Source organism: Schistocerca americana, chromosome 1 (genome assembly GCF_021461395.2).
Source record: "Schistocerca americana isolate TAMUIC-IGC-003095 chromosome 1, iqSchAmer2.1, whole genome shotgun sequence".
In the NCBI taxonomy this organism is placed as follows: Eukaryota; Metazoa; Arthropoda; class Insecta; order Orthoptera; family Acrididae; genus Schistocerca; species Schistocerca americana.
Window position 1 is genome coordinate 1,022,832,548 of NC_060119.1, and position 13,750 is coordinate 1,022,846,297.

Below are 13,750 nucleotides of genomic sequence, written 5' to 3' on the forward strand. Positions count from 1 at the left end.
GGTGCCTTTACGTTTCCCAAAGCCAAGCTGATCATCTCAGTTTCTTTTCCATTCTTCTGTATGTTATACTTGTCAGCAAATTGGACGCATGAGCTGTTAAGCTGATTGTGTGATAATTTTCGCACTTGTCGACTCTTGCAGTCTTGGGAATTGTGTGGATGTACATCAACAGACTCGTATTTGAGGAGTCTACAGTGACACATCTCACCTATATCGACATGTTGGCGAACTATGAAGTTTCACACATACCTCTCTATGCTATTTTCCTCGAGGATGGTGCACCACACTACTATCATGGGTATTATACTTCATATCTCCAAGAGACGTTTCCTGAGAGGTGGATTGGAAGTGGGAGGGGTCCTATTGCCTGGCCCCGATCTGACTCCGCTCGATTTCAGTGCATGGAACTTGCCGAGGACATTAGTTACAGAACAAGGGTTCGAGATTTGGCAGCTCTGAGGGAACGGATCTACGCCGCAGTAGAAGGTCATGACACTTGCTATGCTTATGAACATGTGGCGAGAAGTGGAATACCGTTTTGATATATGTCGAGCTACAAATGGTGCCCACAGTGAACTGTACCAACATATACAAAAATGTTAGCCCCTGTGTACAATGTTGGACAAATACTGTTATAGACATTAAGAAGTAGGCCTACTGAAATATAAATGTTTTTGATTGCCTCTTACCCGGACCTCCCTGTATTTCTGAAACAGGTGTCTAGAGCACAGAATTACGTGTTACCCATAAGATTGAAATGAATCATCGACTGTGGGGAAGCAGTGAAGAACAGAACCGAAGCGTTGTAGATGTGGAGTAATAGAAGTATTCTGAAAATTAGGTGAACTGATAAGAAATGGGGAGGTTCTGTCTGCAAAATCGGCAAGGATAGAAGCATGTGGGAAACGTAGCCAAAATTTGGGGCAGGATGACAGGACATGCCTTAAGTCAGGGATTAATACTCATGGTACACTAGGGAGATTTCCAGCAATAAAACTGAGGCCGTTGGGTGTAACTGCTAATCTTAGACGATACTTGGCAATACTTGGCACAGGACAGGAAGTTTTGTCGGTCCTCATCAAAACAGTCAGAGGAATCGTGGGAAAAAGAACTGTGTGTTACGCAGTACTTATTTGTCTTAACCCACGTAACGTGTAAACGCAATTTGCTGTACCGACGGATAACCGGTTATCGGTGCGCACGGCGGAGCTCCAAAGCAAATAGAGAAACAGAGGAAGCAGCCAGGCGGGACATCTGCCTGTGAAGAGTAACCCAGCTTAACCGTAGACGAGCAAAACGCGACAGACAGATTGCAGACAAGACAACAGACCAGGATAAGAACGAACAACCAGTAAGACAACGAGGCGCTAAGCGAATCCTACGTCACAACGATGACAGGAAAGCCAAGAGTACCGGAGAAACAAATCCAAGCTGTGACCAAAGAGAGTAAACGCGGACATGCAAGGTAGTTATCAAGCAGTCCTAGTACAGCGAAGATAAATCCAACAATATCAATGGTGAGCACCGAACTGACCAGGTGTGCGATGAGCGGCCACTTATACACTCCTGGAAATGGAAAGAAGAACAGATTGACACCGGTGTGTCAGACCCACCATACTTGCTCCGGACACTGCGAGAGGGCTGTACAAGCAATGATCACACGCACGGCACAGCGGACACACCAGGAACCGCGGTGTTGGCCGTCGAATGGCGCTAGCTGCGCAGCATTTGTGCACCGCCGCCGTCAGTGTCAGCCAGTTTGCCGTGGCATACGGAGCTCCATCGCAGTCTTTAACACTGGTAGCATGCCGCGACAGCGTGGACATGAACCGTATGTGCAGTTGACGGACTTTGAGCGAGGGCGTATAGTGGGCATGCGGGAGGCCGGGTGGACGTACCGCCGAATTGCTCAACACGTGGGGCGTGAGGTCTCCACAGTACATCGATGTTGTCGCCAGTGGTCGGCGGAAGGTGCACGTGCCCGTCGACCTGGGACCGGACCGCAGCGACGCACGGATGCACGCCAAGACCGTAGGATCCTACGCAGTGCCGTAGGGGACCGCACCGCCACTTCCCAGCAAATTAGGGACACTGTTGCTCCTGGGGTATCGGCGAGGACCATTCGCAACCGTCTCCATGAAGCTGGGCTACGGTCCCGCACACCGTTAGGCCGTCTTCCGCTCACGCCCCAACATCGTGCAGCCCGCCTCCAGTGGTGTCGCGACAGGCGTGAATGGAGGGACGAATGGAGACGTGTCGTCTTCAGCGATGAGAGTCGCTTCTGCCTTGGTGCCAATGAAGCTCGTATGCGTGTTTGGCGCCGTGCAGGTGAGCGCCACAATCAGGACTGCATACGACCGAGGCACACAGGGCCAACATCCGGCATCATGGTGTGGGGAGCGATCTCCTACACTGGCCGTACACCACTGGTGATCGTCGAGGGTACACTGAATAGTGCACGGTACATCCAAACCGTCATCGAACCCATCGTTCTACCATTCCTAGACCGGCAAGGGAACTTGCTGTTCCAACAGGACAATGCACGTCCTCATGTATCCCGTGCCACCCAACGTGCTCTAGAAGGTGTAAGTCAACTACCCTGGCCAGCAAGATCTCCGGATCTGTCCCCCATTGAGCATGTTTGGGACTGGATGAAGCGTCGTCTCACGCGGTCTGCACGTCCAGCACGAACGCTGGTCCAACTGAGGCGCCAGGTGGAAATGGCATGGCAAGCCGTTCCACAGGACTACATCCAGCATCTCTACGATCGTCTCCATGGGAGAATAGCAGCCTGCATTGCTGCGAAAGGTGGATATACACTGTACTAGTGCCGACATTGTGCATGCTCTGTTGCCTGTGTCTATGTGCCTGTGGTTCTGTCAGTGTGATCATGTGATGTATCTGACCCCAGGAATGTGTCAATAAGGTTTCCCCTTCCTGGTACAATGAATTCACGGTGTTCTTATTTCAATTTCCAGGAGTGTATTACCAGCCGTGGAATGCTATTGGCCGCCGTATTCACGTGTCGCAAGACAGCGACGCTCTCGCCTTTCAAGTACAGCATTGCGCAGGGCCCTAACAGCCATCTAAGCCCACCTCCTCAGACGGGCGCCTTACCAGACAATTTACGTGATAACTTCTTTGGCAGTCAACGAACCGAACGAAGTGGAGCAGTGGTTAAAACATATTCGGGAAGAGCGGGTTTGAAATTCCCATCAGGCCATGCGCATATAGATTACCCTGAATAACGGCGAATGGCGGGTGAGCTCTTTGAAAAGGCTGCGTCTGATTTTTCCGCTCCAGCCTTATTCGGCTGAACCAATGCCCTATTTCTAGTGATCTCATCGTAGACTTTATGTCAAATCCTGTCTCCCTTTCTAGTGGTATAGAAGACTGGGTCACTTCGTATGCATCACACTAATATTATTCCCGAGGTAAAAGTCTGAGAAATACACTTGCCACCGGTATATGTAATTGAGTAAACACTTTGTGGATCGACTTAAAGGGGGACCGATGCAGCAGGTTATTTTAGATAGTACAGTCAGCGTAGAGGCCACATATAGATTTAAAAAAAAAAAAAAAAATTCTTCAGGCATTTGTACAAAGATGTACAGTGTACGGCATCGATTCTTGCAAGTCGCAATTATATCTTATATGTTTCGCTGTGAACTTCATAAACGCTGTGTTTGTTACGGACTAGAAGTTTGCACGTTGAATTGTCATCTTTCACAGTGCGGCTTCACCAAAATCGGAGACGCGAGAGGGCTGGACCAGGATTTTAAGTAGACATCAATCACCATTTGACAAACTATATAACCATTAATAAAACACTATATATACTAAAAGAAACGATTTCTGACATCAGCAACAATTACATAAAACAGAAATTAAGAAGGTAACAACAGCCTTGTACCAAATAACAATTCTTTATAGGCAAGTCCATAAACTGGAAACCTTTCGTGTCAAATTGCAACCAAATGTTATTAACATTCAAACTGCAGACTGAATATATATTTTAACAAAGGGCAAGGCTTGGGAGAACAGGAATGGGCGCAAATACGAGTAGGTTGAGAACAATTTTCTTTATCTCTGACAAGATCGTCACAAACTTGCTCCAGTGGGCTGACTCGACATTTAAACTACCATGAAACTAAAGCGCAAAAGCCCGAATTTTAGAATTTTAGAATCTCCAGCAAGAAACAAAAACAAATTCTGGTGTCGTAGCTAACCTTGAAATCAAATGAGTGAGGAAACAAATTTATTTTTCTCTTTAAGTTCGGTCAAAGTGAACAATGCGGCAGGGATAAATCCCTTCAGCAAGAGGTTTAAGCTGCTCCGTACAGATTATATGCTTTTCCTCTTACAAGATTTGAGTGGTAACGCCAAACAAAATAAACAGAACCCAATAGGGCGATGACCTGACAAAATAAGGAAAAATACAGTCAACTGTGGCCAATCGCCGGCCGAGCGGTTCTAGGCGCTTCAGTCCGCAACCACGTGGCTGCTACGGTCGCAAGTTCGAATCCTGCCTTGGGCATGGATGTATGTGATGTCCTTAGGTTAGTTAGGTTTAAGTAGTTCTAAGTTCTAGGGGACTGATGACCTCAGATGTTAAGTCCCATAGTGCTTAGAGCCATTTGAACACTTTTTTTTGGTGGGGCCATACCAAGCACGGGGTCCCCAAAAGCCAGTGCCATTACAGTCCCCGGTACTAAAAGAAATGGGGGAGGGGTTTCTGCCACGTTACATAAACTACTAAGCCAAAAGAATGAGCAGTCTAAGTCCGGGCCATCACTGCACGCTCAACACTGCCGCAGCTACACCGCTCAGCGAAAAGGCTAAACGTGTAACCGCCTCCTCACTTATCGACCTTAATGACAGTGAAAAATTAAACCGCGTGTACCTAATGGAAATTTGGCAAAAGCAATCGTCACCGAAGTTAATCTGTCGGTAAAGAGGGAGGAAAGGGTTACATCTAAATGAAAGGAAAAATGCAAATGAAACTGGTGGAAATTAATTTTGAAAAGGGGTAAAGTTAATAAAGAAAGTAAATGTGCGGCCGTTACGTTAACAATTAACTAGCGGTAATTAGATATTTGAGATTTGGGGGAAATTACGGTCGCCAGTCCTATGGACAATTACTATAGTAACTGAAAAAGAAAGGTTATTACACATATAATTAGCACTAGAAGCGTGGCAACTGAAGGTTGACACGTGTAGTGTGAAACCTGAAAGTTTGTCTGAAGTAATAAATTTCGCTACACTCTGACTTAATTTAGCAAAAGAATTAACAAAACCGGAAAACTGAAAGTTAATTTAGTGGCTGAAATTAATAGTGAGCTTTGTTTCTGAAGCACATCGAAATTCAGTAAAATACGGTTAGTCTTGGGCTACCTCAACAAACATTTCGAAAGTTACTTGATTCTAAGCAATTTAGAAATAAGAGATTTAACTTTGAACTTGAATTAAATGTTCTGAACAATTAACAATAGTAAAATTTAGTACTTACCAAGCTGAGCTGCGGTCACAGGTAAGCTAAAATACGGTAACAAAACTCGCACTCTTAATTTGTGCTTGTGTAATCCAAATATACACATACATTGTGGGTATCACAAAACACGATGGTAGAATAGAAAGGTAATTCCAGAGGTACTGCCGAACATGAACTAAGAAAACTTAACAGCCAGAAATTCGCAGCTCAGTTCGGCTCCTCTCCGTTTTACACAAGGAAAGAGAGGGGCGGGGCAGTGAGACTCTAACGCTGCCGGAACTATCACGCACACTTGTTAAAGTTTTATCTGCCTCGCTTCCCCTACAGCGACTCCCCCCCCCCCCGGCCCCCCCCTGAACAGCGCGCTCTATACCGCCGCTGCGAACTCATGTGGACGAGGCGGACAATTAGTGAAAGGAAACGGAGCCGACACGACTCACTCGTAATATACACTGAGGTGAAAAAAAGTCATGGGATACCTCTTAATATCGTGTCGGATCTTTCTCGCCCGGCGTAATGCAGCAGCTGTACGTGGCATGGAAGTTCCCAGCAGAAATATTGAACCATGCTGCCTCTATGCCCGTCCGCCATTGCGAAAGTGTCGGTGCACTATTTCGTGCATGAACTGACCCTTCAATTCCGTTCCATAAATGTTCGATGGTATTCACGTCGGGCGATATGGGTGGCCAAATCTTTCCCTCGAACTGTCCAGAATGTTCTTCAAACCAATCGGAAACAATTGTGGCCCGTTGTTTGGGAACATAAAGTCCGTGAATGCAAATGGTCTCCAAGTAGTCGAGGCGCTGTAGGCGATATCGTGGTGTTCGCAAAGGCAGTCGCATCGATCGTCTGCTGCCATAGCCCATTAACGGCAGATTTCGCCGTATGTTCCTAACGGATACGTTCGTCGTACGCTCACAGTGAATTCTGCTGTTATTACACGCAGCGTTGCTTGTCTCGTAGCACTGACAACTCTAGCCAGCCGGTGCTGTTCTTGTGAGAGGTAATGCCTGAAATTTGATATTCTCGGCACACTCTTGACATTGTCAATCTCGGAATATCGTATCCCCTAACAGTTTCCAAAATGGAATGTCCCATGAGTCTTGCTCCAACTGCAATTCTGCGTTCAAAATCTGTTTATTCCCGTCGTGCGGCTATAATCACGCCGGAAACTTTTTCGTATGAATCACCTGTGTACAAAAGACACCTCCGTCAGCGCACTGCTATTGTATACCTTGTGTACGTGATACTGTCGCCAACTGTATAGGTGCATATCGCTACCCCATGACTGTTATCATCTCAGTGCAAGTTGGGCAGTTTTACAGTGTTCCAGTGACGAGGCTTTAGTAGACTGAGGCACTACTGCTGGATACTGTTTTTGCAGATGATATCGGACATTTACTACATCGAGCCCTGCGAGGCCTTCGTCCAGGCTTTGGTGAAGGTGAGCTCAGCGCCTGTCTACTACTACCATTACGACTACGACGGCTGGGGATACACAGAATACGGTACGTACTGTTTTGTTTTCAACCGACTAATTGCTTGACCTAGTATATATCTTGTTCCTGGAAGAGAAAAGTCATTGACTCTTTCTTTTTATTTTTTTTTAGACACAATCACATAACAAGATTTTAGTGGTAACCAATATCACCAGACGTTGCCCAACTTCAGAATCTATAATTATTGTTAACAGTACACAGCTGTCAAATATGTTTTTACTCCTATCAAGCCTTGCAGTTTGTAGTGGTATGGAATATACACACTGAAACACCAAAGAAACTGGTACAGGCATGCGTATTAAAATACAGAGATCTGTAAATATGCAGACTATGGTGCTGCGGTTGACAATCCCCTATGTAGGACAACAAGTGTCTGGAGCAGTTGTTGCTGCAATGGCATGTTATCAAGTATTAAGTGAATTTGAACGTGCTGTTATAGTCGGCGCACGAGCGATGGGTAACGATGAAGTGGGGATTTTCACATACGACCATTATCCGAGTGTACCGTGAATATCAGGCTTCCGGGATAATACCAAATCTCCAACATCTCCGCAGCCAGAAAAAGATCCTGCAAGAACGGGACCAGCGACGACTGAAGAGATAGAAGAGCGACCCTTCCGCAAATTGCTGCATATTTCAATGCTAGGCCATCAAAAAGTGTCAGCGTCTGAACCATTCAACGAAACATCATCGATATGGGCTTTCGGAGCCGTGGGCCCACTCGTATACCCTTGATGACTGTACGACACAAAGCTTTACGTCGCGGCTGGGCCCGCCAACACAGACTTTAGACTGTTGATGACTGGAAACATGTTACTTGGCCGGACTTGTCTTGGTTTAAATTGTATCGAGCAGATGGACGTGTACGGGTATGGAGACAACCTCATGAATCCATGGACTGTGCGTGTCAGCAGGGCACTGTTGAAGCTGGTAGAGGCTCTGTAATGGTGTGGGGCGTGTGCAGTTGGATTGATATGGGACACCTGATACGTCTAGATACGATTGTGACGACAGGTGACATGCACGTAAACTTCCTGTCTAATCACCTGCGTCCATTCATTATCCATTGTGCATTCCGATGGACTTGGGCAATCCAGCAGGACAAAGCGACACTCCACACGTCCAGAATTGCTACAGAGTGGCTCTAGCAACACTCTTCTCAGTTTAAACATTTCCGCTGGCCACCAAACTCTCCAGAGAGGAACATTATTGAGCATATCTGGGATGCCTTGCGAAGTGCTGTTAAGAAGAGATATCCACCCCCTCGTACTCTTACGGATTTATGGACAGCCCTGCAGGATTCACGATTTCAATTGCCTCCAGCACTACTTCAGACATTAGTCGAGTCCATGACAAGTCGTGTTGCAGCACTTTTGAGTTCTCCCGTGTGCCTTACACCATATTAGGCAGGTGTACCAAATTCTTTGGTTCTTCAGTGTATGAATACTTACAAATCTTATGTCCTCCAGTAGAACAAAAATTGTAATTTTTTAAGAGTATAAAATTTAAATAAGTAAATAAAGGTATAAATACACGACTAGTAGAACAGAAACTTCGAAAATTTTAAACATTTTTACATTTAACTATATACCTGCTTATGCTTCGAAATGTGCTTGCGGGAACTGAGTGAGGAAGCACAAACGCTATAAGAAATCTTCCTCATGATTCTTGAACATAGCAGCTTGATGAAACGTTCTCATCGAAGGCTATTTTTGACATCTAAAGTCTCATTCAAATTATAGAGCAATAACCTGATGAGGACGGTACTCGGACGGAGATAAAGTTGCTCGCGCACATTAGAACTGTTTATTTTGACCGCTTAAGTTCTCTGAAACGTTGCTAAATGCTAAACGACAAGCAAACATCGCTGAAATTAAAACTGCAGTTCACATACTTGTAGCGATATAGCGTCATATATCTTGGGCCAGTATTGATAAGTGTCGTTGACACTGAAGCGGCTCCTTTTAAAATATTCATGCAGGGTGTCTTTAAATTCAGATTGCCTGTCAGAGTAACACGGACTCAGAATTTGTACCTGACACACCAACATTCTGCCATCTTAATTACTCCATTGACGACGCTTATTTAAGATACCCTCCACCAACGGATTGTGAAATAGGGATATTTTCCATCTAAGTGGGGAAGGCTACTACTGATCCAACTACACAAAGATGCACTCATGTTATGGAACCACTTTAACAGCCGAATGTTTCTTGCTTGTCAATATACTACGAAGGTTGGAAGGGATGAAACGTCAAACGGGGTCATGGAATCCATCAGTCGAAGAAAGAGAATAACAGTCAAGTAAGTGCTCTTTAGCGTAGTACTTTCAGGCCTATTGCTAGATGAAGTAGAGCCTTTGGAGAACAGTTTGTAAAGTGCGTCGTTCATGCAGCACTCTAGGCGACCTCTGTCATAGTTACGAGGTTTTGTTATGGTATCCAGATGAAGGGAAATTGCAGTGGTCGTCAAATGTTTTAGCCATGGCGCTGTCATACGCCTAAGAGTATCTACATGCAAAAGCTTGCATTAAAAAATGTGGCACATTTTATGCATAATTTATGCACTGATGGAAAAAAATCGCAACACCAAGAAGGAGTTGTGCGAGGTTGGTGGGTGTGTTTCTGCAACTGAAAGATGATGTGTATTCACATTTCGCACCATTCGTATAAGAGTGTGGCTAGTAGCTCGAAAATGGGTATCCAAATCAGGTTCGCTTTAAATACACGCTGTAACGGTCGTGAGCGTTAGTTACGCTGAGACTGGACGTGGTGAGTTGATGTTAGTCAAGAATGTCCTTAAGGCATCAAAGACGCCTCTATCAACACTTACTGAATTTGCACGCGTTCGGTAATAGGGCTACGAGAAGTTGGATGTTCCTTCTGCGATACTGCAGAAGGACTTGGCAGGAATGTAGCCACTGTATATGATCGCTGGCAGAGGCGGCCACGATACTGTACGGTGGCAAGAAGTCTGGGCTCCGGACGGCCATGTGGCACTACTGACAAGGGAACCTCCCCATCGCACCCCCCTCAGATTTAGTTACAAGTTGGCACAGTGGATAGGCCTTGAGAAACTGAACACATATCAATCGAGAAAACAGGAGGAAGTTGTGTGGAACTATGAAAAAAAAAGCAAAATATACAAATGAATAGTCCACGCGCAAGATAAGCAACATCAAGGCTAACATGAGGTCAGAAACGCCGTGGTCCCGTGGTTAGCGTGAGCAGCTGCGGATCGAGAGGTCCCTGGTTCAAGTCTTCCCTCGAGTGAAAAGTTTAATTTTTTATTTTCAGACAATTATTATGTGTCCGTCCGTTGCGAGGTAACTGCGCCGTAGTATGGGGACGCTGCACCTAAACAAACATCGAAACACATGACGTCAGTCGACTACAGCGCACGGAAGAGAGTGCATTCCTGCTAACGAGGCTCCCTGGCTGGCAGTTGACTGTTCGCTACTTTGGACGAGAATGCATTAAGTAAGTGAGATGTATTCCGTGGGCAATATGAATCCAGCAAAACAAAGACACTAAACTTATTACAGTGAACAGAGACGTCAATGAACGAGCGGACACATCATAAATTTGCGAAAATAAAGAAAGTAAACTTTTTACTCGAGGGAAGACTTGAACCAAGGACCTCTCGGTCCGTAGTTGCTCACGCTAACCACAGGACCACGGCGCTCCAGAGCTCACACTATCTTTGATGTTGCCTATCTTGCACATGGACTACTCAGTTTGTATATTTTGCTTTTTTTTCGTAGTTCCACACAACTTCTTCCTGTTTTCTCGATTGATCTGTGTTCAGTTTTTCAGGGCGTATCCACTGTGCCAATTTATAACTAAATCTGAGGGGGGTGCGATGGGGAGGTTCCCTTGTGAGAGGGAACACTATTGTGTTCGGCGTATGACTCTGACGCGTTGTACTGTTATCTGTCCGCCCACTATAGCTGAATGGTCAGCGCGACAGAATGTCAATCAAGGGCCCGGGTTCGATTACCAGGTGGGTCGGAGAGTTTCTCCGCTCAGGGACTGGGTGTTGTGTTGTCTTCATCATCATCATTTCATCCCTATCGATGCGCAAGCCGCCAAAGTGGCGTCAAATCGAAAGACTTGCACCAGGCAAACAATCTACCCGACGGGAGGCCCTAGTCACACGACATTTATTTATTTTACTGTTATCTGCAGAAGCAATTTTAGCAGCAGTTGCCACGACAGTGACATAACGAACTGTTACAAATAGGTTACTTTTAGGACAGCTCCGGGCCAGAGGCCCTGCAGCCCCCATTCCACTGACCCCAAATCACCGCCTTCTGCGACTTCAGTGAAGTGAACCGAGAGCTGTTTGGGGGCAGGGTGGAAGTCTATTGTGTTTTCTGTAGAAAGCTGGTTCTGTCTCGGTGCCAGTGCTGGTCGAGTATGAGTTCGAGAGACGACAGTTGAGGGCTCGCCACCAACCTGTCTGCGTGCTAGATACACTGGACCTACATCTGGAGTTATGGTCTGGGGTGGGATTTCGTATGACAGCAGGGGCTCCTTCGTGGTTATGCCACTCACACTGACTGCGAATTAGTACCTAAGTCTGGTGTTTCGACCTGTTGTGCTGCCAATCATCGACAGAATTCCAGATATTTTCTCCGACTGAATAACGCTCGCCCACATACCGCTGTTGTAACCAAACATCTTCTACAGTGTGTCATTCGCCGGTTATTAATGTACAAGCATTTCACATTTGTAATGGCTTATTGCGGGCTTACATTAACCTATGATCCTGAAATGTTAATCACTTAAATATGTTACCTAGACAAATACTTTCCGGGAATTTCATTGCTCTACATAATTACTTTTTGGTGTTGCGATTTTTTCCGTCGATGTATGTTGGTTTATCATGTTCCTGAAGAATTTCCATAAATATGCAACTGACTTGTGAGTTTTCAGATATCCCATATCATTAATCACTCGTCAATAAATGTACCGGGTGATCAAAAAGTCAGTATAAATTTGAAAACTTAATAAATCACGGAATAATGTAGATAGGGAGGTAAAAATTGGCACACATGCTTGGAATGACATGGGGTTCTATTAGAGCAAAAAAAAAAACCATATTGCTAGAGGCGTGAAAGATCTCTTGCGCGCGTCGTTTGGTGATGATCGTGTGCTCAGCCGCCACTTTCGTCATGCTCGGCCTGCCAGGTCCCCAGACCTCAGTCCGTGCGATTATTGGCTTTAGGGTTACCTGAAGTCGCAAGTGTATCGTGATCGACCGACATCTCCAGGGATGCTGAAAGGCAACATTCGACGCCAATGCCTCACCATAACTCCGGACATGCTTTACAATGCTGTTCACAACATTATTCCTCGATTACAGCTATTCTTGAGGAATGATGGTGGACATATTGAGCATTTACTGTAAAGAACATCTTTGCTTTGTCTTACTTTGTTATGCTAATTATTGCTATTCTGATCAGATGAAGCACCATCTGTCGGACATTTTTGAACGTTTGTATTTTTTTTTAGTTCTAATAAAACTCCATGTCATTCCAAGCATGTGTGTCAATTTGTACCTCTCTATCTACATTATTCCGTGATTTATTCAGTTTTCAAACTTATACTGACTTTTTCATCACCTGGTATTTCGGAAATAAATAAATGAGACTGAAAACTGAATTTAACAGAAAAGATATATGCGTGTTTATATACTATCTTTCTGTAAGCTGCTAACTTGTCTTGTGTTTCAGGTGCACCTCACTGCATTGAAATTTATTACCTGTTCAACGCCAACTACACTGGCCCCAGCTGGGACATCAAGACGAAGGACGGCAGGACGAGGCAGCTGGTGGTGAAACTCTGGACAAACTTCGCAAAATTTGGGTACTGAACTTTCTTCATAGCGAAAATTTTCGAAAGGAGTAATAAACTTTCTTTACGTACGGTGAACATTAATAAAACCGACGACCTACAGGGGCGGATTCCTGACTGTAAATGGAGCAAATAACGTCTTATGAACTTGTCTCTGGAAGTGGATGGTGTGCGTGTGCAACGACAACAAATCGTCTCGGAACAAAGTACAGAGCCACATCGCACCCACGTGACAACAGATGTTCAAAGTGGCCTCCATGGGATTGCAGGTAATGGGGATAGTAGCGGTTGTCATGCAGGACGGACATAATCGTAATCTGACTTACATCATGTTGGCATAACACTCGCCTGGTACGTGTACTAGGGTTCGTGTCCATATCCTGTAGAATCCGGTCCTCCAAATCTGGCTTACACGCAGTCCGGGTCCTCCCTGCACGTTCGTCTGTCTGAGAGGACCCATGATGACACAAATCCCAAAAACACTCGAAATGTTGTGTGACGTAGTTGGCATCTGTGAGGGTACTTGTTTTATTATAGCCGTGCTACCTCTCGACCGTTTCCATCTGCTTGGCCATACACAAACGCCGGACCATTCTGCTGCTTACATACGCTGCGTCAATCACACAGCCTGTAACACACGGCAGGTGGTCAGAGGAACTGTCGTTCCTCAGCTCCATCTACCGTGGCAACGATGCATTTCCGGACACATGTTCGTAGGACTTTTTTTCCTCCATCTGTAGTCAGGAATACTTCCCTGCAGTTTGTCGGATTTTATTGATATTCACGCCTTCCTAATCCCAGAACAAGCTTCTCCTTGGAGTGCGATTTGATTTGTGTGGCCGAGAATTCTCATATTCAGTATAGTATCAACGCTACCGTCTCTTTGTTCAGTCGAACGTAAT

The 13,750-nt window shown here is 45.4% G+C and overlaps 1 protein-coding gene across 1 annotated transcript in view; it reads left to right on the plus strand.

The window, feature by feature from the left end:
• The window catches only part of LOC124596024 (acetylcholinesterase-like), a 97,193-nt gene extending 84,326 nt beyond the window's left edge, over positions 1-12,867 (plus strand). Inside the window, exons 8-9 of the mRNA XM_047134986.1 lie at positions 6,876-6,999; positions 12,728-12,867. Coding sequence (XP_046990942.1) covers positions 6,876-6,999; positions 12,728-12,867 — 264 coding nt within the window. The remainder of the gene's footprint in view (positions 1-6,875; positions 7,000-12,727) is intronic.
• Positions 12,868-13,750: the final 883 nt, after the last annotated feature.